Consider the following 24,137-nt stretch of genomic DNA (forward strand, 5'->3'; position numbering starts at 1 on the left):
ACATTATTATATTTTATCTGTCTCTTCAGGGAGTGGTTGTTTACATTCACTCCACAAAACTTTTACTGTGGTTGCATGTGGAAATCCAGACTATTGTCTGCCACCTGATTAGGGAATGCAGAGAATGGGAGGGAGTAGTTTCTCTACTACCTCTACATACTTTGTCCATAATGTAGTTAGCATGCACTGCCACAGTGAGTAGACAGTGTGCAGAAAAAATGAGCTAAGAATTATTACCTTCAGCATCTAATTCTTACTCAAGTGTACCAAGTGTATGTCACAAACATTGAGGGGAGTATTTGAAGGAATTGAGAGTGTCCTTATAACTGTTATGTATAATAGGAACACTTCAGTGTATTTATTCTATCTGACTTCTCTATCAGATTGATGAATATGATCACCTTTATGAAATAATTTGATTTATTCACTCTCTCTTGGTGTGGTTTCATTGAACAGTGACAACATTTTTGCACCTCCCATGTTTTAACGAAGAATGGTTAATCAAACTATTAAGATTGTGGATAAAATAGAATTCCCTTTCCTATTAATGGTTTGCATATCAAAATAATATTTATTATGGCAGAGGTGGGGGAAAAAGTTACGAGGAGCTTGTCTGCCATTCTAATTGTGTGTATTCTTGATATAGCATTTGAAATTAAAGTATATTAATATGTATTAACTTTTAAACATGTTCAAAATTTTATGTAAATTTTCTCTTGAGCTTATTTGCTTGAATTAGAATATTCTGTGTGTTGAAGTTGTATGGCAAAATAGCGTGTGATAACTAGAGAAACAGCCTGATATTTTGATGATGAGCTTACTAATTTTAACTAGAAATTTTTGTTCTAAGTGGGTATATTGACTATGTTTATTTTCAGGAGTTGTTAAAAATAGTTAACTGATATTCAAGGAGAGTAAGAATGGTGCAGTCATATATGTTACAAGGTTTATAGCTGTTGTAACCATGCAATATTAATTCAGTTTCAGCATATTAGAAATCAAGTAGGTTCTCTGTTTCATGCATAGATAGTATTTCAAATCAAAAGTGTTAATTTATAAATGGAAATAATTCTTATTTGCAGTTAAATTCATATATTTACTTGCTAGCCTCTCTTTTAGTAACTTCTCCTCTGAAGAATCCTTGTGAGATTTCTGGCAGTTAGCTGATAATACAAGCATATCAAAATGCTCCTTTTGATGTATAGATTTCAGTTGCTTTTGGAGCAGTATTCTGTTCCTACATATATCAAATTAAAAGCATGATAGAACAGCTTCTGTTTTTGTAAGTGCTTAGTTTGTTCCCTGAAAAGCTACTAAAATTGGTAGGTGTTGGTTACAGAAAGTCCTTCATATGCTCCATGTCATTGTAAGTTGTTTCTGATGTTCTTAGAACCTGCTTCTTCCAAAGGGATACTAAAAGATGAAACAACCTCTAAAGAAACCACATGCACAACCCCTTTTCTTTCCATACCTATTAAAATTTTGGGGTTTTGAAAATTTCTGACCAAGTTTATTTGTGGGCTGAAACATCCTCTCTTCAGCAGCTCCTCAATGGAAAGACAGAGTGGGTGTGTATGTTTGTGTACAAGTAAAACTATCTTCTGTAAGATCGAGTAGGTCAAAGACAGAAGTTTCTACTCTCTGAAGATAATCAAGTTAAATTCAGTTGCCATTTTTGTTTTAAAGAAAAAGTTCATGGATTTGTTTATCTTTTAAAGGCTCAGCTAGCAATTAGAGAGTTCAAGTTTTTTGACTTTCACTGCTGCTTGAAAGCATCTGACAGCAAAGAGCTGTCCTCAAATTCGGCTGTAGCTTCTCTGCTAATCTGTTGGCAAAGTGTGCTCATTCAGTGCAAAGTGGCTGCTGTGTTCTGCTTGGGGTTTAAGCTAAAATCTAAATTACTTTCATGTTGTACATATTTTATTTCAGTGAGTGTCTGAGTGCATGATATGATTTAGTATTTGTCAATGTATAGATTTCTACAGGCTTTAGAAACTCACATGTCACTATTAAAAAGTATAGACCGTTTTGTTTTGCAGCTATGAGTAGGAAACCTTGACTCCAACTTTTAAGGAGTCCTCGGTTTAAAAGGTTATCATCTAATCTGACTGTTAAAAGATCATACCAGTCTGTTTCTTTTTTTTTTGGTGTTGTCTTAGAATAAGAACTAGTATATTTGGGACAGAGTGTGCTTCTCTGGAAAAGTGGCCTGGTATGCTAAATTTCAGTGTACCTTTCTAATTCTTATTCTGGGTCTAAACCAAAGCAACAGTGTACACCAGTGTCTATGTATGTAATAACAAATACAATTAGTTTTTCTGTTCTAAAGATGATGTAATGTATCCAGCTATATTTTCTTAAATACTATTTAGGAGTTTAAAAAGGAAAGTTAAAACATTAATAATATTTAAAGACAATAAAAGTATAATCACTGTCCATGCCATGATTGGTGTAGTATTAGAAGAGGAGATGTTTTAACTTTGCAGTTAATTCAACTGTAATAATTTTATGGTATTCTGTTGGTGAAAGAGTCAAAGTAACTGAATTATATATTATATTCCTCTGAAGAGGATTTATTGTTAAATAGTCTCTTTTCACGAAAGAATACTGAGAAAATTGTGCTAAAATGTCTTACATAAGTGCTGCTTAATTAATAATGAATATATTTCAAAAATCAAAGTTTAATAAGCTAATAAATTATTAAACTGCGGTAGGATGTATAATTGTCTGATCTCTGAAATACTTTCTGCCATGGATGGTGGGCTTGCTGCACTGTTACTCCTTCTCTGCTGTCTTCAAATGCACCCATTTAAACAGGCTGACCTTCACACTTCTGATTTTGTGGGGTCTTTCACTTTACCACTTGCCTGCACTCTTCTGTGCCGTTGCTGACCAGGCTTAGTTACTGCAGTGCTCTCTGTTAGGGGCTGTGGTCAGTAGTTAGTACTTGATTTTGATTAATCTCAACAGTGCAGAAACAGCAAGGGACAAGGTGCAAAAGAGTTTTAATCAATGAATCATTCTTTGGGAATTGCAGCATTGCAGGATTTAGGGTATTCAGTAATATTTTTGAATACTGATAAGTGATGTTTTAGCTAGGAAGAAAAGTAGCTGAGCGAAATAGCCTATTTTGACATCAGAAGCATATAAGAATTTAAAATTATATGGGGATAAATATGTAAACATAAATAGCAAATTGGGTATAATGTGCACCACCCTGTCAGCAGTAAGTTCTTCAAGGCTAAATATGGATATTTATCGAGCTGATTTTGTAGCTCAATAGGTTACCTTTTTAGGCTTCCCTGTACAAAAACATTAACTGTAGTGCTAGATGGAAAATAGCAAGCCTAATGGGAAATAAGGACACAAAATGTAAGGGTATGGTAAAAAATCATTTGATAATGAACTGAAAACAAATACAGTTGAAGTATGAACTGTAGGATCAGAAGGCAGGTATTAGAATTCCTCAACAGTTGCACTTGAATCAAGTATTAGCCAATATTTTTCATTAACAAACTTAGCATCACAAATAGTATTTTTTTAAGGACACTGAAGAGTTACACAATGTTAGGCATTATTGTCAAAGATAGAGTGGCAGTGGCTGGTATACCAGAAGAATGAGAAAACTGAAATTAATTGAAATGGTTAGAAATATTATAGTCCAAAATGCGAGTCAGGGGACCAAGGGAGGGGCAGAAAAATTTATTCTATGTATTATAAATTTATTATTTGAAAATGACTGAGAAGGATATCAATGTACTAGTCGATGTGAGAAGTGTCATTTTTTGTATATTCTGACAGGATATATGCACTAGCAGTAGGCAATTATCATTGTGATTCAGTAGGGTACTTCGTGAGACCTCTTCTATTACGCCCTGTAATCTCTGCTTGCTTATGTTACAGCTAGTTACAACTAGAATGAGTGCAGGGAGCTGATGATATTTTGAGGGTGATGTAGGGTTTATCCTTTGGTACTGAGATAAAAAGCTGCACTGTGTTTTCATGAGTAGAAGAATGAAGCGTGTGTTTGTGTGTATGTTGTCTTAAAAAAACCCCAACAAACAAAACCTAAAAGCCCCAGCCTGAAACTGAGAAGAAATGTGAGGGGGAAAAAAAAAATCCCAAACTCTGCAACACCATTTAAAAGAAATCTCTGGGAATTTTTTTAAAAGGATTAGATGTTCTTACTCCCCATTGTGCTGGAGAATGGATTTACTAATCCAGAGGGTCAGTTTTAACCTTCAGTTCTAATTCGTGGTTTATCTGTACATATTTCTAAGGGTTTCTATTCTGTTGCAAGTATATGCCCTGACTGCATCTTCAGTGCTTATGACTGTCAGCAGTGAAGAGTACTTAGAAACCACCTCCTTTGTAAGGATTTATATTCTTTTGGTCTGTGTGTTCCCAGTTCTGGGAAAGCAGGTATGTAATTTTGAATTGGAGCCAAAGTAGCATCTTCACGGTTTAACAGCTTGGCATTCTTTCTAATGACCTCTGCCGTGTTTACCAGGAGGTTATGTAGAGATGCTGGGCTGCCTTTTCCCTAGTTCTCTAGCAACCCTTACAGTCGACTAAATCTTCACAGGCCTATTGTAGGTATTCCAAAAATCAAGCATAGCTGTGCTGTAACAGTAGTCAGCTCATGCTCACTACAGTATAAATTATTAGAAATCAGTCTTTCAAGTCATGTTAAATATTCACATGGATTAGAATTGTTATGATATTTGAAAATGTGGTCTCAGCAATGAAAAGGGAAATAAGCAATTTGTCCACATGCATTGGCCCCTTTTAACCCACTGATGACAAGGTGATGGTAGCCTATCTATGGACATGCTTTTGATGCTTAGAGAGATGCACATATTCCTCTGATTCTTAGCCTTATCTTGTACAGCTCAGTTTCTCCCTTTATAGGAGGTGTTATATTTATCTACGTAGTATGCTTTTAAAACCTGAGGATTAAAAGTGTAACATCAGAGATATCCACACTACAGGGTAGGAGAAGTGGTTAGCCAGAGTTTAGAAGCACACAGTTATATAATGACCAAGTTAATTCACCAAGAAATAGTGGGATGAGAAGGGAAATAAATTTTCACAGAGCTCTGTTGCACATCACCAGAATGTTTCTAGAACCCAGGTGAACTCTTTAAAGCAAGTTTGTATGTTTCTGAAATACTTAAAATATTTAAATGTCATTCATCATTATGAATGCCCAGGAGAATTTTATTTGGGATTCTGCAAAATATTCCTGATTGGCAATCTAGACTACAGAGAAACTGATAATGCTGTCATTCATTTAGAATTTAGATGAAATAGTTCTATTTTCCCCTTTAATCCTCCCCCATTTCTTCTAGAATTACATCTGGTACAGGGATGGGATATTGATTTACTGAGGCTTTAGCCATACAAAATGGAAGTAATATAAGGAGACAGAATATTAAAAGTTTAAGAGTGTTGGTTCTATCAATACATATACTTGTCTACTGTCTTTTAGTATTAGCTGTAGTGTGGTAAAGTGTCTGGACCCTTATCTACTTAATGATTGTTCAGGAGGCAACTATGGTGAAACTTAGTTTCACTATATGCACACTTGACATCAATGTGATAATGACTCTTCCACTTCAGATGGTGTTTTATTATATAACAACACTCAGCAATCCAGGCTTTTACATTTGTGTATTTTATATGATGTTACTTAAAATGCCCCTTTGCAGTTACAGACTTTGACTTGCAGTTCACAGAAAGAAATTCTTACTCATTTTACAGGAACTGTGCTCAGTTTCCTTTCAGTTCTGAATCAGAAAAGCATCAGTTCTTAGTCAGCTAAGAGGAGAGGAAGTCAGATGTTCCTAATAAGTATTAATTGTAGTTGTTCTTCTTTCATTTCCTGATAGCTGAGTAGTGATTCCAATTGCCACTGCTGGCATTGCCAGGCTCCTGCCAGATGCAACAGAGCACTGTACATAACGTCTGTGCTGGCACGTTAAACTATCTGGGTGTCAGAGGGAACATGCATGAGATCTCTCAGCTGAGGAGAGAATAACCTGTCACTTGTTAAGGAGGTTAACGCTTGTTTATACTAAGAAATTTCTGGAGGAATTTTGCTTATGTGAAGAATAAAACTGTCCACATGAAACAGGATTATATACAGCAATTTGTTGTTAGCTCTGTGTTAACGTAAGTTTCAGGCTTTAACGCTGTGCCTTGGAATGTATTAAATTATCTACTTGTATTGAAAAGGTAAATTAAAAAAATCCATTAACAACTCTGAATCTTTCTTATACTGCTAGTTATCATGTGGGGAACAAAAACTACCAAATCCTCGTTTTCATTTTGGGTGCTACACTGTTTGCACAGCTGTGTTTTTGTGATAGCCTTTTCTGTGTTGAGTTGGTTGGCCTGTTGTGCTACCTGTTAATAGAGAGAACCAGCTAGTAAAGGTGGGTAACATCATTTAAACCTTCCCAACAGCAATACAAGATAATAATAATGGCCAGTCTTCGCGAACGAAGATTTGGGGAAAGGTCTTTTACCTTTCCAGCCTGCGCAATGGATTTTTAGGTGAGACACAGCCTGCGCTGAACTGAGCCCACCCTTTAATCCTAAGGTTCATCTGCCGGGGCCAAGCGAGCTTGGACAATGGCAGTGAGGTCCTCAGGACGTAGGTTTGTTTAGAGTGACCTTCTCATAGATGGATGGCCTCACAGGGCTAACGGGCTCCATCTGCCCAGGGGGACTGGGATTCGAACCTGAGTCGCAGTGGTGAGAGTCCCGCATGCTAACCACTAGGCCACCAGGGGTCCCAAGAATATGATTGATCTAAATGTTGCAGTACTATTGAACTGTTCTGGACACTGGACCGGTAGGAACCTGTATCTGTTTGTTTGGGGAAGGGCTGAAACCTGACCCAGAAGGGCTCTAGATATTCGAGTGGCTTTGCAGTGATGCTGGAATCACTCTTTCCTGATACCCATATGCCCACGTTAGGTTCAGTCACTGTTATCAGAACAGAGCTAGTTTTTCTTCTGTAGTCTTTCACTTAGGTGACCATATGAAATGGACTGACTGTGGCTGGTTGACAGATGCCCACCCAGCTGCTCTCTCACGACTCTTACTCAACAAGCCAGGGAGATAAAATAGGTTGAAAAAGATACTTTATATGAATGAAGAATTAATCATGTTGGGCCCAGAAAAGTAGGTAGAAAAGTTTACTGGCAATTTTCCTCTAGAACCTCTTCCTTGCATTAGAATCATATGGAAAGAACTAGGCAGCTTTTTTTTTTTTTGAGTGAATTTGAAATTTTGGGGATAAGCTTTTCCATTTCAAGGATAATCTGAATTCTAGCAAATTCATCAATTCTGACTAAGATGTTTCTTTCATCACTCTTTTCTCTATTGAAAAGTTCAGGAAAGGAGAGTTTTTCTGACTGCTTAGTAGTTAAGCTTGGCTTGGGGTCTAGAACTTACTTCAAAGTCATTGCTTGATGGCAGAGCAATGGTTGCTTATTGAACTGTTTGTCTACCAAAAACTGGGTTATACTCCATTGCAGTTAGTATATGTGCTAAAACTTTGAAATAGCAGAAGTATTTGTTCTGGTTCTGCTGAAACCTGTTATCAGCTGTGCTGTAGTTTGCATACATAGTTGAGTCCTTTGACTAAAAATAATTTTAACTGAATCTAAAGGAATTTTAAGAATTGGCATTGGAATGGTAAATTTTGGCTACCAGGAACTGAGTTCTCTGTACTAATATTTAATCTTGTTTGCTCAGAATGTTTTCACTGTATAACAGAATCATTTTTGAGACACTATTAATGGTAAGAGACCGTGAACTGACTCAAAGCACTTTATGCTGCCCAGGGATGTTTAGGACAATTAAGTACAAGCCTGAAGACTTTTTATACACAAGAATTTTATATAACTGAAGGAATTGGTTTTTCAAATTAGGAATACATTTTCCCTTCCACCACCTAGAGAGACCTAAATTAAATCTGCCTTCAAGTCATGTTGATACATTGCATATTTACAAACTTAAGCAGTAATCAGTTGAAAGTGGGGAAATTTTCCTTTGTCATTAAATAGGATGGTATAGTTTTCTAACAAGTGAAAGGAACACAGCAACATTCATAGTATTACTAAAGAAAAGAACAGCAGTCAGAAGTAAGATCATGAATAAGATAATTCAAATAAGTAATGTAAGCACAGGTGTTTCCTGTTGTGATATTTTAAAAAAATCTTAATACATTTGGAAGAAACAGAAAAGAAACAGAATCTGTTGTGTTTCAGAGTGAAGGGATTTATTATAGATTCATTTGGTAAGGAGAGGGATTGTTGGTGGCTAAGCATGCAAGAGAATAATGTAGTAGTACCTGGTGGAAAAATGTGTAACAGCAAAAATAAAATACAGTATAGACAAATTCTAATAATAAAAAGCCATTTTTTTTAGTCTTATGAGTTATTTTAAATTTTTTAACTCTTCTTTACAATAAAATTCATTCAAAAAGCAGAATATACTTGTAAATCTTCCAATAAGTATCCATCAACAAGAGAAAATCAATTTTTTTTTCTTTCATGGGTATGCATGCACTTTGAGCAGGAAATACTGAAAACAAACCAAATACATTATCCTCTGTGATGAAGAAACGTAGCTATATTTCTTCCAAAACTAATATTCTCTCAAGTTATTTAATGTTGTCTTCTTCCAGTCTAATTGCCAACCCCATCATGATACATTTGAGTTTTTTCGCTAGTTTCTGTTTTTCTTTTTTAATGAGTTTGTAAATTCTTCTTCTATTTGCCTGTAAAATACAGTGGTAATAATGAGGAGTTTTCTCTTGCTTAGCTCATTCCCAAACTTATCATGAATTCATTTTGAGCGTGTTCTCTGTGGATTAGTAGCTCTGCAGACATTTTGCTGTTCTGCCCCTGTACTTCAGTGTATACCTTGATGTATGTCTGCATATTAAAAGGACAAAATCCTAAAGTTATGCTTTCCCTGACACCCAGCAGAAGAAAGAGATTCATTTGGTCACTTCTCGCTGTGAATGCTGTAGTGGCCGTGCTGTCTCTGGCAAGAGAAGTTTGCATTTTCAGGCAGGTTTGTGGTAAGTTTTTTGGCAGACTTTTCTTGTAGGCTTTCATTGAAGAGCAAGGACCAATGAAAATAAATGGTCAGAAGCAGGAAGAGGTTATTTTGTCTGAGGTCATTCATGGTTTGCTTTCCCTGTTTTGCATTTTAAAATAAAATAGGGTAGCAGGGGGAAAAGATCACATTTATTTATTTTGGCTGTACTTGGTGAAATCCATTTTGCATGCATAAAGCTCAAGTCTTCCATTTCTATTAGACAAAAACCAGAACAGTAACATATGTAACATATGCCCTCCCAGTGTTTAAGGCTGTTTTTGAAAACGGAAACTTGGGTATTTTCATGCCCTGGCACTGGATGCTTCTGGTTCTCTCATCTGGGGTACCATTTCTGGCTCTCCTCCTGTTGTGGGGTGCCATTTCTGATGGTTTAATGTGGATAGGGAGGGGGAAACTCCAGCACCAGGGGTTTCTTCAGGTCCTGAGCCTGGAGGAGAGAGCTGCTCCCCCCTCCCCCCACCCACGCGGTCCCACGGCAGCCACAAAGACAGCACACCGGGCGTGGAGAGGAGGCAAGAGAGAGAGTTTATTGTTGATGGTGTTACATTTATAGGTCTTGGAGGATTCACAGATTAACCAATTACAAGTCTCAAGGGGCTTACAGGAACACCCAACCGCAGGAAGGGGTTAACAACCAATAGGAAGGGGTTAAAAGGGTCCAATGAGAAGACTTCTTGATATCTTCTCAGGACATTCCTGAGACAGAGATAACAGTTGCCGTGGGGGGTCTTGGGAAGAAGAAAGCATGAGTTAGCAAAGAGACTACAAAAAGCCATTTTGAAACATGTTTAAACAACAGTTTCTCATATAATGCAGATTTACTGCTACAGATGCTGTGGGGGCCTCTGGGATCCTTTGGCCCATCTCCACCCTATCATTCTGCTGACAAAGCGATATGCAATTCTGAGTCTTATGAGATACAGAAGTGTCCCCATTCATTAGCACTGCTTGCCTTTGTCTACTTGATTACCCTTTCTCATCGTTTTTCCAAAGGCAGCCTAAAGGGACTAAGTTAACATACAGGATTTATGAAAGAATTGTGGCAGACTGAAGTATGTTAATTTGCAGATAATTCCATAAGCAGAAAAATCCAAAGACATGACTTCTATTGATTTGGGTGTCACCTTTCCTGTGTACATGGTCTAATAAAGCTTCATCAAATGTTCCAGCTTTTTCCTGAGTGGGGAGGAATTAGTACAATTTATCTTCTCTTCTGAGCTTTCTGTTTTCATTATATATGTAGGTAATTGTCCACATGTGAAATTGGCAAAAGCTAATATTTTGGGGAACATTGGAAGGCAGTGAGGAAAGTTAGGAGACAACACACTGCTTTCACTTTTGGAAAGGTTAAAAGTTAGAGTGGGGTAAGAACAGAGATATTTAAAACGTGATCACACAAGATAGGTCCAGATGTTTTGCTTTAATGAATTATGGCTCCAGCTGTTGCTGGTCCTTCACTGAAACTTAACTACTAAAGGTGATTTGATAAACCCAACAGACTTCATGAAGCGGAAGCGGATGTGTGTAGCTTCTCTGTTATATGGAAAATAATCTCAAAGTAAGGGAAAGTAGCAAGTCAAGGCTGGCTATCCCTTAAATCACTACAACTTCTTCATGGTGGCATGATCACATCTTTAATTTTTGACGGCTTCTTCAGTGATTTGAGAAATAAACCCAGATTGTTTTCTTTGGGATTGACCTTCATTTATTGATCACAGGAACATTTCTTCATTATTTCTTTTGAAAACATAATGAAAACCTAGTGGAAGTCCAAAGTGTGATGTATTTTCAGTGTGTCATTGAAACTGTCCCATCTATTTATCATCCATACTGTAGGATCAAAACTCCTACAGTTACAAATTTAAAAATGGAAGAATGTAAAAATGTAAGAAACAATTACTTTTGCATATATTTGTTACTTAATCAGATGAGTACATTTTATCTTTCCGAATCATTCATTCCTCATCATTTTTCTTAATTTCATTTTTAAAATTGTGTTCTTTCATCATGTTTTATTCTTCATCTGATAATTCTTTACCATGCTGAAACTGGCATGTAATGGTCTTATGTTTATTGATGTTAAACAGTTAAGAAACTCTGATAATATTGCAGAATTTTCGTTGTTGCTGAACCCTGTCTTACACACTCTGCTAATGGAATATATGCATCTAATACCAGCACAACAGACTTAAAAATGAAGAGTTCTTGTTTTTTAACAAAAAAAAAACTTCATTGTATGTTTCAAAGCTTAGAGCTGTTTTGTTGCAGATTTTTTAGTCACTGTAATACAACAGTAAATATATCTAAGCAATATCATCATTTGGTTTGATAAACTGAAATAAATTTCTGCTATTTTTCTTTACCCAGGGAAATTACCGCTTCATGAAACTTTTACTGGCTCGTAGAGGGAACTGGATGCAGAAGGACTTGGAGGATATGACACCATTACATTTAACTACACGTCACAAAAGCCCAAAATGTTTAGCTTTGTTGTTAAAACATATGGCACCTGGAGAAGTGGATACCCAGGACAGAAATAAGGTAAAATTTCTGCTTATTTTAAGACAACACTTTTAGCAACTGTAGAAATTGGATTTCCATTAAACAGATATGTGTGAAAATTATCTCAGTCACAAACTTTTTCTAGGTCTTCAAAATAGAAATATTAATATTTTCCTGATGTTAATGATGTCAAAGTTCATTGCACTGAGTTCACTGACATTCTTCCTGAGAATAGTTGCAACAATAGAGGATTCAAAAATCCTCTTCCTTTTCTTCCTTGGAAAAGCCTTACATTTAGAATCTTTTAATGATAAGAGTCATTAGAAAACTTTGTGCAGAAGGCCTTCAAAGCATTTGTCAATACTAAAGGTGAGTTTAATTGCAAAAGAAAAAAAAAAAGGAAATTCCTTGACGCTGAGCTGAATGCAAGTTTCCTGTTGGCAGACGTCCTTCCTAACACTGGGTGATGATTGATTTTACTCTGCACTGGGACCACGACAACGGTGGTGGTATTGATACAGTTCTCCATAGGTGCTAACTTTTAGAAGTGTGTCGTGATTTAGTTTTGGCAAGTAGCCAAATGCCCACTCAGCCACTCTCATTCCCCCGTCTCAAGGGGACAGATAGAGAAAATAGTTGGAAAATCTCAGGAGTTGAGATAAAGACAGGAATATTGCTCACCAGTTACTCTCATGGGCCAAATAGATTCAACATAAAGAAAATTAGTTTCATTAGTTGACAATGAAAATAGTTTTATATAGTAAGAAACCAAGAAAAAATTAGAACACCTTCAAACCACCACTCTCAGCACCTTTTCTCCTGGCTCAGATTTACTTCCTCACTTCCACTCCTTGTCTTCTATCCATAGGGATGGTCTAGGGGTAAAAATATCCATACACTAAATCTATCTGGTTGACTGCCCTTTTTTCTATATCTCTGCGAGTACAAGTGGACAATTTCGAGTCTCCTAGTTACACATGACTTTTTTGTGTGGGATAGAATGTGATGCCATTTATCCAGAAGATTTCCTAACAGGGTCAATAAAAGGTATCAAGTTGTTGTTGTTATTATTATTATCATCATAAAAGGGAGCATTTGGCAGCAGAAGGTCTGCTTTCAACGCGCATGTACCATTGCTTTCATGAGTGCGTCATCTAGTGAGAGGGATGTGATGATGAAGTTGATTGACATTCTGGCATGAGACTTACAATTGAAGCAGAGCACCGGTTAGTCACTTTGACATTTATTTTGTAAAACTGCAGGCTTCCTTGGGAGAAAATGTAATCTTAAGATCTCAGAGTTTTATATTACTACCTTCTTAGAATAAAGCCCTTCAGAGTAACTTTCTGCATCTGTAGCGATAACAGTTGCTTGAAAGGCCAGGAAGTCTTCAGATGACTTTCCAGGTATATCATATAGTGCCTGTAGTGTCTTGAGTTGTGTCATGTCCCTTTGCAAAGTCAAGTCATGCTCTACCACATCAATAAAATTACCAGCCTACTTTGGAATAACACTGTCTTCTAAGAGCCTCAGGAAATAATCTACTGATGTTTGTTAAAAAGGACTGTCCTTAGAATGACCACCCATAAGAGATGACAGGTCGTAGAAGAAAAGTGATAGAAGAAAAACGTTCTTAAAAAAACTGATTTACTGTTACTCTTCATACAAAGAGGTACTGCTAGTCCACAGTAATAGTATAGTAACTCATTTTAAAAGAAGGAGTAGTTATTGAGCATATAGTCACTGTAAATTTTGAGGTGCTCAGATTAGTGTCGTTCTTAATTTTGAGTGCTTAGCAATGCTTGATTTAAAACAAATGTGAAATGTTTGTCTCCATTAGCATTAATAGTAGGGTATAAGAAGGCATCAGACTTTCACACAGTCCTGACAGACGTTCTAGGTAAAGGGTTTCTTGTGTTTCCACATACATTTTGAACAAAACAGATTCATCATTTTTGTTGACATGCTTGATCCGTGTTCTGTTTGGGAGATGATCAGACTGCCTGTAGTAGACAGATTTCTAGTAATTATTGTGGACCTGTGTTAATCTGTGAATATCTGGTTTAAATTTCATGTGTTTGAGCAGTTTGTGTATCCTGAAATATAAAAGAGACTTCTTTCAAAGAATGCAGAGATATGAATATTCCCTGAACCTGTTCTTTTTCTACAAGGATATCATAACAAAAAGTGAGATGTTGTGAATGTAGATAGAAAAAGAAAGACCAAAACTGAATTATGTAACTACAATTGGAAGGATATTGAATACAACTGGAACTGTTTCTGGTGATGGAGGCTTTTTAAGCATTGAGCAGGAAAGTCCCTTTCTTACAGTTTATAAGTAATCTTGGAATATCTGCCACTGATTCAAATGTGAGTGCCCTGATCAAGTTATTTGGATCAGCTGATAACATACTAGCTTGGCAAGTCTGGGCTTAGTGGAAATCGTCATTCCATAGCTCACATTCTACCAGAAGAGGACGTAGTATGAGAAGGAGATTGGACTTTCTAGTGATGTATCTGCTTAAAATCTGAAATCCTTATCTGATTTTATCGTCTAGGAAGCAGGATAAGACAGCTACAAGCCCAGTTTCCAACAGCTGAATCTTCTGTCCCCTCTGGACAATGGATTTGAACCAGCCTGTGTCCTGGCAATCAGCTGTTTTCCTTCCAGGGTTTCTAACATGTATCATGGAAACCCTGGCTATAATTACAGCAGTCATTCTGGAGAGGTCGTGCTGACTTCCTGACCATGTTAATTAATTAACAAAGGTATATGAAAACAAGCCAAAACCTTTCAGGAACCTTGCCTTTTATTTAGCAGATTTGCAAGGCAGTATTCAAAGCATTGCCAGATTCCCCACAAAATGTAGAGCACTTTCCTCCCACTTCATGTCATGAGTAGTCACAGTAGCAAAAATGGAATTCAGGTTGGTGAAAGGCCATCTCAGGGATGGAGTCCAACACATTTGACCCTTTTGGACACGTAGCTTATTCAGTTTCCATACTGCAACTGTGTGCATCAAGATTGTCAAATATAATTCCTGAACATGAGACAGAACAAGTGTCTTTTTTACATCTACTTCCATGTAGGCAGCTGGCTGAAACTGTTTGTAGGTGAGAGAAGCCAGTGAACCAAGGCTACATTGGCCTTTTGGTAACTAAAAGTTTCTGCTTTCAGTGCAACTGTCAGTTTCTAGGGATAGTAGTCAGCTCCAATTAATAAATAATATTCATGAATATATTACAAATTTCTACCGCTACAAGTTTTTTCAATTCAAATCCCAACAGGCTCTGGTGGCATTTTATGGTGCTAGGCTGTATGTCCTTGTATGTAGTGCCAGTTATCAAACGTTTCCTTACAGCCCCTCCAGTTATGCCTTAGAATGAGCTCTTCTTCAGTGAACTACCAAGTAGACAAGTATTGTTATCAATACTAAACTAATGACTTAAAGCAACAAACACAAAAAGATAGGCTCCTTTTTGCCTTCTTCCTTTACAGAGATACTAAGTGTATGATAGCGAACTCAGAGATTCTATGTCACTGTCCAAGGATGCTAATCCAGGGCATTGTACTTCCATACACAAATGTCCCACAGCAGTTATTTCATTCAGTTTCTGAATCAAAGTGCCGTGTCATATTTAGCAGGGATGAGGGGGTAATAGAGATGGGGAATAAAATCAATTCGGTATCTTAAAACTCACTGTTACTTGGCAGTTGGGAGAGGTGTGTCTGATAAATAAAATACTTATTAATACGCCAACATTTTGCTGTTTATGAAACCCCACACATTGGTTTGCTTATGTAATTATCAACAGCAGTAGGACCCATAAAAATATACCACTGGCATGGAATTGGCAATAGGAGCATGGATTGTCTTTTGATGTTTTATTGGACTGTTATGGGTCATTGGGCATTAGATTCAATAATATTCAACCTCAGAATTCTGAGTCATCACAGACAGTACAGAAAGTGAAAAGCTTTACTCAAGATGAATCCAAGTCCAGCGTCAGCATTTGGTGCCATCTACCTCTAGTGAAGAGTAGTCTTGTTATACACTTCTCCATCAATTTGTGTTATTCCAACAGATTTTCGCATTTAAGAGAAACCACACTATTTATTGCAGTTGTTCCGTAGTGCAGCTCTGTTGCTGAGGCCTGCTTCAGATGATCATTCTAACTTGGAAACAACTGCTTAATACCAAGGACAGATATTTTCTCCAGGTCTGAAACTGCTGCATCAAGTAGTCAACGGGGAATGCTAAGTAGCATGGACATTATTCTCCTGCCATAGCCCAATAAAAATGAAGCAATTAATCTGCTACTAAAGATACTTATGTTCCAAACATAAAGGCTTCTCAGTATGGGTCTCATGTAAGATGGTGTAGCTTAGACCTAATTCAGACCTTGCTAGCAGAGATGTGTGATTATCTACTTACTCGGGTAGATGGGCCTCTTGTTTAAAGCCTGTTTTCACTGATTTTGAGTTGTCAGCCACCCTAGGTACATGTGCTCTGTTTTCTGTCAGTCCTCTTTATTGAAGTGTAACAAAGGATGGCTCATTTACCTCTCGATTAAATCTGGTTTTACCTGTGGTCCTACCCTCTGCTCAGCAGCGGTGGCATGACAAGTGGAATGCTCTGCCTCCTTTGGGGTTCTCTTGTATGATAAAGGCATAGACATACTGGAGCGAGTCCGGTGGAGAGCCAAAAGATGATTAAGAGATTGGAGCATCAAGGAGAGGCTGAGACATCTGCAAGTGTTTAGCCCAAGGAAGGGACAATTCAGGGTGATTTTATCAATGAGTATAAACACCTGATGGGAAGCAGTAAAGAAGATGGAGCCAGACACTTCTGAGTGGCCTCCACTGAACAGACAAGGCCATGGGAATAAGTTGAAATGTAATAAATTCTGTTTAAACCTGAGAAGATACTTTTTTACTGTGGGGAGAGTCGAACACTGGAGCAGGTGGTCCAGAGAGGTTGTTGAGTCTCTATCTGTGGAAATAAGTCAAAATATGACTGGACAGTGTCCTCATTAATCTGTTCTAGTTGACCTTGCTTTGAGCAGAGAAGTTGGACTAGGTGATCTCTTTCATTTGGTGAAAATGTAGTGAAATCGTGTTTCAGGTTCTAACCAACTTTAATTTTCATATTACAATAATTTTTCAATGTGTTTATAAAACTTGTGAAAATTGTGTTCCAGCAAACTGCATTGCATTGGAGTGCCTACTACAATAACCCAGAGCATGTGAAACTTCTCATAAAACATGATTCAAATATTGGAATCCCTGATATTGAAGGAAAAATCCCACTTCACTGGGCAGCTAACAACAAGGACCCTAGTGCAATTCACACAGTGAAATGTATTCTGGTAAGAAAGTCTATTGTATATAACATTTTCTGTATTTACTATTTTACTCTGTAGAAATATTTTTATTCTCTTGAAATTTTTTATTTTAGTCCACTGACTCTTTGAGAAGGAAATAATTTGCTTTTCCTAATATCCAGAATTTTGTAAAAAATAATCTTAACTATTTTTTCTCTCTTGAAAGGGGTTTATTCTGAGTTCTACAGAAAAATGTCTTTGCTCTAACTCATGGACTATATGTGTGCTCTTAATTAGTTTGATATATATAACTGTTCATTTCGAGAGTAAGGGAGGGAAGATGGGCTTGCAAATATTCATAGTTAGAATGGCCAGTCATATTGCTCATTTCAGTTGCATCTTGCATGCTGATTTCTTTGTTATGTGTCTTTTCTTCATTATTTGAAAGGTTTTTTTCACAGTTAACTGTGCTGAAAAGTCTAGTTTAATTCGGCCTTTCAAGTCAGAATTCTGGGAAATACTTGATCAGGTATCAGTCAGCCCACAATCAGTTTGTTGAAAGACCTTCCACTATTTTTGTGGATGGATTTAATACTTTTTACCTTGATGGCATATTTTCTCTTTCTACAGTGTTTCAGTTTCATTTTCTACAGTGACAGATATAATGGATACAATGAAATCATATGCTCAGCTTGATTTTTACCTTGGTTTTTATTTTGTAGAAATCTCTGAACTTCATTAACGTGAAAAGATAACGAAGTCTCAATTGAAATTTTCTCTCCCATTACAACAATCTTCCTATATCTTTGTCTTTCAAAGGTCTTTCAGAACTAGACACATAGTGATTCTATGCCAACTAGTAGGACTTAACATATCTGTCTGCCTGATTAGCCTGGAAGTTGAGAATCTAAGTGTGGCATGTGAAAACTTGCTTTGCTTTTCTCCAAATCACATCAGCAATCTTACAGTTACTGATACCTTTTTTTACTATAAAAATAGTATTTGAGAAGATTCCAGTGCTAAAGCAATTTTATTTCTGTATTATTTCTGTTTATTCAAGATGTTTGTAATTTGTACTTGGTTGTGAAGTAATTGGTTACAAACAAAATTTTGTCCACACTAGGGAAATAAATTTGCTGAAAGGTATGTTAGGATATCTGTATTCAAAACAGACATTTTCAAATCTTAGTTAGTCAAGACAAATGTTTTTAATAGTTGTGCTGTGTTGGCTTCAGTCAACAGCCTAACACCTGCACAGCTACTGATTTACCTCCCCTCTTGCAAGACAGAGAAAACAAAAGGAAGACAAGAAGACTTGTGGGTGAAGATAATGGCAATTCAGTATAGAAAGCAAAAGCTGCATGCGAAAAAGGAAATTTATTCCCTTCAACAGGCAGATGTTAGCCACTCCCAGGAAACTAGAAAAAGAGATTCATGAAGCATGCTTAATTGTGCTTGGGAAGGCAAATGGTGTAGCCATGGGCATCCTCCCTGCCCTCCCCCTGTCCCTGAGTTATTTTGCTGCACATATTATATGGTACGGAATATTGCTTGGGTTAGTTTGTGTCAACTGTCCCAGCTGTGTCCTGTCGCAGTCTCTTGCCCACCCCCAACCCACTCACTGGGGGAAGCAGGGTAACAGGAAAGGGCAGGGCATAGAAAAGAGAAATCCTTAATGCTGTGCAAGCACTATTCAGTAACAGCCAAAACATAGGTGTGTTATCAACAGTTTTAATCAGAAATATAAAGCCCAGCACCATACTTGCTGCTGCAAGGAAAATTAACTCCGTCTCATTGAGATGCACTACATACAAAAGGTTAAAAATACCTGTCTCCATACTGGAGGTGTTCTCAAGGGTTTTCTTTAGGTAAAACAGAATCATGGTCACGCCTAGTTTTTTTGTTTTGTTTTGTTTTGTTTTTAAAAACTCTGACAGTTAAAAGAATCATAGAATAGTTTGAGTTGAAAGAAAACTTTTAAAGGTCATCTAGTCCAACCCCGCTGTGATGGAGAGGGACATCTTCAGCTAGATCAGGGTCCCACCCAACCCTTTGAACACTCCCAGGAATGGGACATCCACAGCTTCTCTGGGCAACCTGGTACACCACCCTCACAGTAAAGAATTTCTTCTTAATATCCAATCTAAACCTACCCTATTTCAATTTAAAATCATTCCCCTTTGTGCTATCACTATATGCCCTTGAAAAAGGACCTCTCCATCTTTCTTGTATGCCCCTTTCAGGTAGTGGAAGGCTGTTGTCAGGTCTTCCCAGAGCCTACTCTTCTCCAGGCTGAACAATCCCAGCTGTCGGAGTCTTTCCTCATAGGAGAGGTGATCCAGCCTTCTGATCATCTTTGTGGCCCTCCTCTGGATTCACTCCAACAGGTTGATATCCTTCCTGTACTGGGGACGCCAGAGCTGGATGAAGTACTCCAAGTGGAGTCTCAGGAGAGAGAGTAGAGGAGCAGAATCATCTCCCTCGACCTGTTGGCCACACACTTTTTGGTGCAGCTCAGAACACAAGTGGCTCTCTGGACTGTGAATGCCCCTTGCTGGCTCATGTCTAGCCTTTCATCCACCAGCACTCCCATGTCCTTCTTGGCAGGGCTGCTCTTGGTCTTTCATCCCCCAGCCTGTGTTGGTACAGGAGGTTGCCCCAACCCAGGTGCAGCACCTTGCGCTTGGTTTTGTTGAACTTCATGAGTTTCTCATGGGCCCACTTCCTGAGCTTGTCCAAGTCCTGCTGGATGGTATCCCATCCCTTAGGCTTGTCAGCTGTACCACTCAGCTTGGTGTTGTCTGCAGACTTACTGAGGGTGCACTTGATCCCTTTGTCTGTGTCGTTGATGAATACTTTAAATATCACTGGTTCCATTATAGCCCCGGAGGGACACTACTTGTCATCAATATCCATTGGGACATTGAGTTGGTGACTACTACTCTGGATGCAACTGCACAGCCAATTCCTTGTCCACCTAAGAGTCCACCCATCAAATCCATCTCTCTTCAATTTAGAGAGGTGGGGGACCATGTCAAAGGCCTTACAGCAGTTCACATAAATGACATCTGTAGCCCTTCCCTTGTCCACTGATTTAGTCACTCCATCACACAAGGCTACTAAGTCAGGCAGGACTTGGTGACCATCAGTTCCAGTATCATGTCTCCTCTGGTAGGGCTGTCTGTTACATGTCTCAAGAAGTTATCCTCCATGCATTCCAGGAGTCTCTTGGATTGCTTACAGCTTGCTTGGTACTTCTCTGGCGGATGTCAAGGTGGTTGAAGTCCCCCAGCAAGACAAGAGCCCGTGAATGTGCTGTCTCCTGTAGCTGAAGCAAGAAGACTTCATGAATAGTCTCCCCTTGGTCAGGTGGTCTCTAGTAGACACTGACCAGGAGGTTCCTTTTGTTGCCTCAGTCTCTGATTCTTAATCACAGGCTTTTGACCTGCCCATAGCAGTTATTCAGAGACAGCACTTTGCTCTCTATCCATCTATTGAACCTCTTTCCTGTCCTTTCTGAACTGCCTGTAGCTGCACTCCAGTCATGGATTCATCCCACCAAGTTTCAGTAGTCGCAACTGGATCATAGCTTTCTTGTGAAGGCCTCCAACCCCTCCTGTTTGTTGCCCATGCTGTGTGCAGTGGTGTAGAGGCACATCAGCTGGGCTGAAAAGAGTGTATTCTTGATTCCATCTAGGCTTTTCAATGCATCAACTTAATTGTTTATATAACAATTAGTAGTATCTATATATGCTTATTGATGGAATAACTTAAAAACAAGTTTAAATGAAAAAGTAATTTAGCTATGCTGTAAAAGTTGATGATATAGAAACATTGTTACTAGCTAATCAACCTGTTGATTGAATCTGTTGTGGTGGTGCCCCTGAGTTAATTCCTTAATAAGGTCTTCTCTCTAAACTGAAGTGTTTTTCTTATTTGTCTTGATAGATATCTGCCTAGCAGAGCTCACTATTTTCCCTTCTTTTTTTTAGATACTTTTTGCCGTATTACTCAGTTCCAGGTCTGTTGTCCAAGCATCATATTTGATTCTCATTCCTCTCCAGGTCTTCGTATCTGGGCTAATTTTATAGTTTTTCACATTCTTTCTGCATTGTATTTCCAATGTACGTACCCATGGGGTTAAAATTTCTGTCATCTTGTGTCTTAACTTATTGCATTTCTAAGTTCACGAACATATTGCCTTGTAGTGACAGCAGTACAAAAGGTGGATGTCTGTGTCACTGTTGCCTCTCCATTTTTTTAATGACATCCAACACAATCCATTTGTCTTTGCTTTCAGGACAGAGTGCTGTAAGCAGTGTGCCATTGCACAGGTAGCAGTCAGATATTGATGTCTGCTGCTGGTCAACCTGCATTGGCAGCCTCTGTTGCCTGCTGACTGAGTTATGAAAAACAATACTGCTGTTGTTTCTCTCATGCCATCTTTAACACTGTGGTAGAATTCCCCAGAAAATTATTTTTCTCTAGTGTTCTACTTGGAATTCTTCAGTGCTGCTTTGCAAAAACTTGACAAAAGTTTAGTTGCTTTAGTTTTATTGAGACAACAGTCTATGGTACTGACAAATATTGTCTTGTTTTTCTATACTCTGCCTTTGGATGTGGCCATTTATTGTCTCCTGTCAATAAGGTCATCTTTCTGTTTGATATTTGTATAGTACAAAGTCCATTGATATTGTCAAAATAAACAATAATGAAAACAGCTCAACTGAATTCTGAAGAAATAGATTGGGTTTGCAGGGGTCACAGTTATGCACAAATTGGTTATATCTAATATTGAATTCCATGAAATACAGTGAAAATGGAACTCAACATATGTAGAAAGTAAATGTGAAGCAGAGAGAAACTAATCTGGAGATCCTCTGATAGTCAACTTCGTTTTCCACCTTTCCAGATTCAGCAGTGCTTGATTACATGAAAAACGTTGGGAAGATTTAAGGAGAAAAGAACAGAATAAGGTTCCATTAATATGATGGAAGCAACTGCTTAGTACTCTCTGTCTATTTTGTATCTCTTCTCTTTATTTATTCTTCATGGTAAGAGACATGACGTTTATTTATACCACACTTTCCATTATTGCCTACAATTCCATTGTTCTAATTGCCACAGAAAAATGCTTAGCTTCTGTTTCTTCTGTGTATTTTTCTTAAAATATTAATACAGTATGACAGTTTAATTATAGCTAGTTTTAGACCAAACCCACTGAAATTCCAAAGAAATTATACTCTTGAATGTAGGCAGAAAGAGGCCTAGAAAATTTTAGTGTAAGTGGCCAAAAATTTCAAAGCACACAAGAACTTTTAGACTAGAATATAAATTAGAAGATTCTTTACCATTTTGCAAAAGTAACACTTTTTACTATGGGGGATATGTTCTTGGCAACATCAGTGACTTCAAGCAAGGAGTTTTAGGAATCATTTATTTAATATATTTTGCTTCTGGAAGGCTTGAAGGTTAGGTATCAGGATTACATCAATAAATTATAGGTTAAGTAAAGAAGCATTTGTTTTCTTTGTCCATTTTGTTCAAACATGTTTTCCTCTCTGTAATAACTTCTGTGCATATCGTCATTCATATTTAGTCATTCTTAAAAGTGATTCTGACAAACAGAGCTTTTGCAGTGGCCTCTATACTCCCCCTGCTGACGTCTATGAATAGACAAAAAGTAAGCATGTTATCAGTTATCTTTCTCTTGAAAATTCTTAAGGCTAGGGAAGAACATACAATTTTTCACAGAACTGTACTGGTTCAGGTAAATGCTTTTGAATGCTTATTCTAAGAAGTGTTATACATGCTTTGATTGTTGTGGTTTATGCATGTAACAATATTAATTTCAATTGTATTTAGTTGAGAGTCACATTTATCATTTTTTAATGTTTTTAATAGATTATCTGTTATTGTACTAGTGACTAGATGTATTAATGAACTCCAGCATGTTCCAAGTATGTTAGTTTTTTTCTCTAGGAAAATGTGGCTAACACTACTGATATCTAATCTAAAACTGATGAAGTTTTTTATATGTGAGAGAGGCAACTTAATTAGCATTTAATTAGCATTGGCAGATGTTCCTAAGCCACTCTCCATCATCTTTGAAAAGTCACAGAGAACAGGAAAGCCAAGGACTGGAGGAAAGCCAATTTTACTCCAGTGTCTTCAGAAAGGGAAGAAGGAAGGCCCAGAAACTACAGGCCGTTCAACATCACCTCAGTCCCTGGAAAGGATGCACTGCCAGCAGGTTACAGGAAGTGATTTTACCCCTCTACACAGCCCTGACAAGGCGGCATCTGGAGTCCTGTCTCCAGTTCTGGGCTCCCCTGTTCAAGAAAGACCAGGAGCTATTGGAGAGGGCCCAGCCAAGTGCTATGAAGGTGATGAGGGGACTGTAGCATCTCTTTTAGGAGGAAAGGCTGAGAGAGCTGGGACTGTTCAGCCTGAAAAAGAGACAACTGAGAGGGAATCTTATCAATACGTACAAATATCTTAAGTGTGGGTGTCAAGTAGTGCCCAGTGACAGGATAAAAGGCAACAGGCACAAATTGAAACATGAGAGGTTCCATCTGAATATGAAGAAAAACTTCCTTACTGTGAGGGTGGCTGAGTGTTGGAACAGGCTGCCCAGAGAGGTGATGGAGTCTTCTCTGGACATCCTCAAAACCCACCTGGACATGATTCTGTGCAACCTGCTCCAGGCGAACCTGCTTTAGCAGGGGGTTGAACTAGATGATCTCCAGAGGTCCCTTCCAATGCCAACTATGGTGTGATTCTCTGTTTTACATACAGTATGCTAAGTATGTAAATGTCTAGCTCTAGAAAACTTACATGAATCAAATATTAGGAGGTTTAAGTTGACACTGTAAGAAAGTAAAACAGTAAGAAACAAAGAATCAGGGCATTGCAGAGTTGAAGTTACTACTGCAGTATTAACTTAGCCAGATTGCACTTAGAAAATATGGTGAAATCTACTCTAAATGTATTCTTTCTTTTATCCATTACATAGAAAATATAGAATGTACAACTTAGGTCAATTAATATTTGAATAAAAACTGTAACTCTGGAATTTCCTGACTTTCTTCTTCTTGATTTATCGTTCTCAATGTTAGATGTTTGTTTTCTGTGTACCAGTTTCTACACATCAAGTAATGCAAATGCAA

The 24,137-nt window shown here is 37.8% G+C and overlaps 1 protein-coding gene across 10 annotated transcripts in view; it reads left to right on the plus strand.

Moving 5' to 3' along the window:
- The window catches only part of INVS (inversin), a 95,649-nt gene that overhangs the window by 28,065 nt on the left and 43,447 nt on the right, over window positions 1-24,137 (plus strand). For 9 of the 10 annotated variants that reach the window (XM_027678968.1, XM_027678927.1, XM_027678944.1 and 6 more), the window contains 2 exons: window positions 11,509-11,682; window positions 16,846-17,013. In XM_027678968.1, coding sequence (XP_027534769.1) covers window positions 11,509-11,682; window positions 16,846-17,013 — 342 coding nt within the window. Of the gene's footprint in view, window positions 1-11,508; window positions 11,683-16,845; window positions 17,014-21,939; window positions 22,023-24,137 lie in introns of those variants that run through there. The other variant, XM_027679007.1, reaches the window with a different exon arrangement.

This window comes from Neopelma chrysocephalum, unplaced genomic scaffold, assembly GCF_003984885.1.
Source record: "Neopelma chrysocephalum unplaced genomic scaffold, ASM398488v2 Primary Assembly neopelma1_22b, whole genome shotgun sequence".
Lineage (NCBI taxonomy): Eukaryota > Metazoa > Chordata > Aves > Passeriformes > Pipridae > Neopelma > Neopelma chrysocephalum.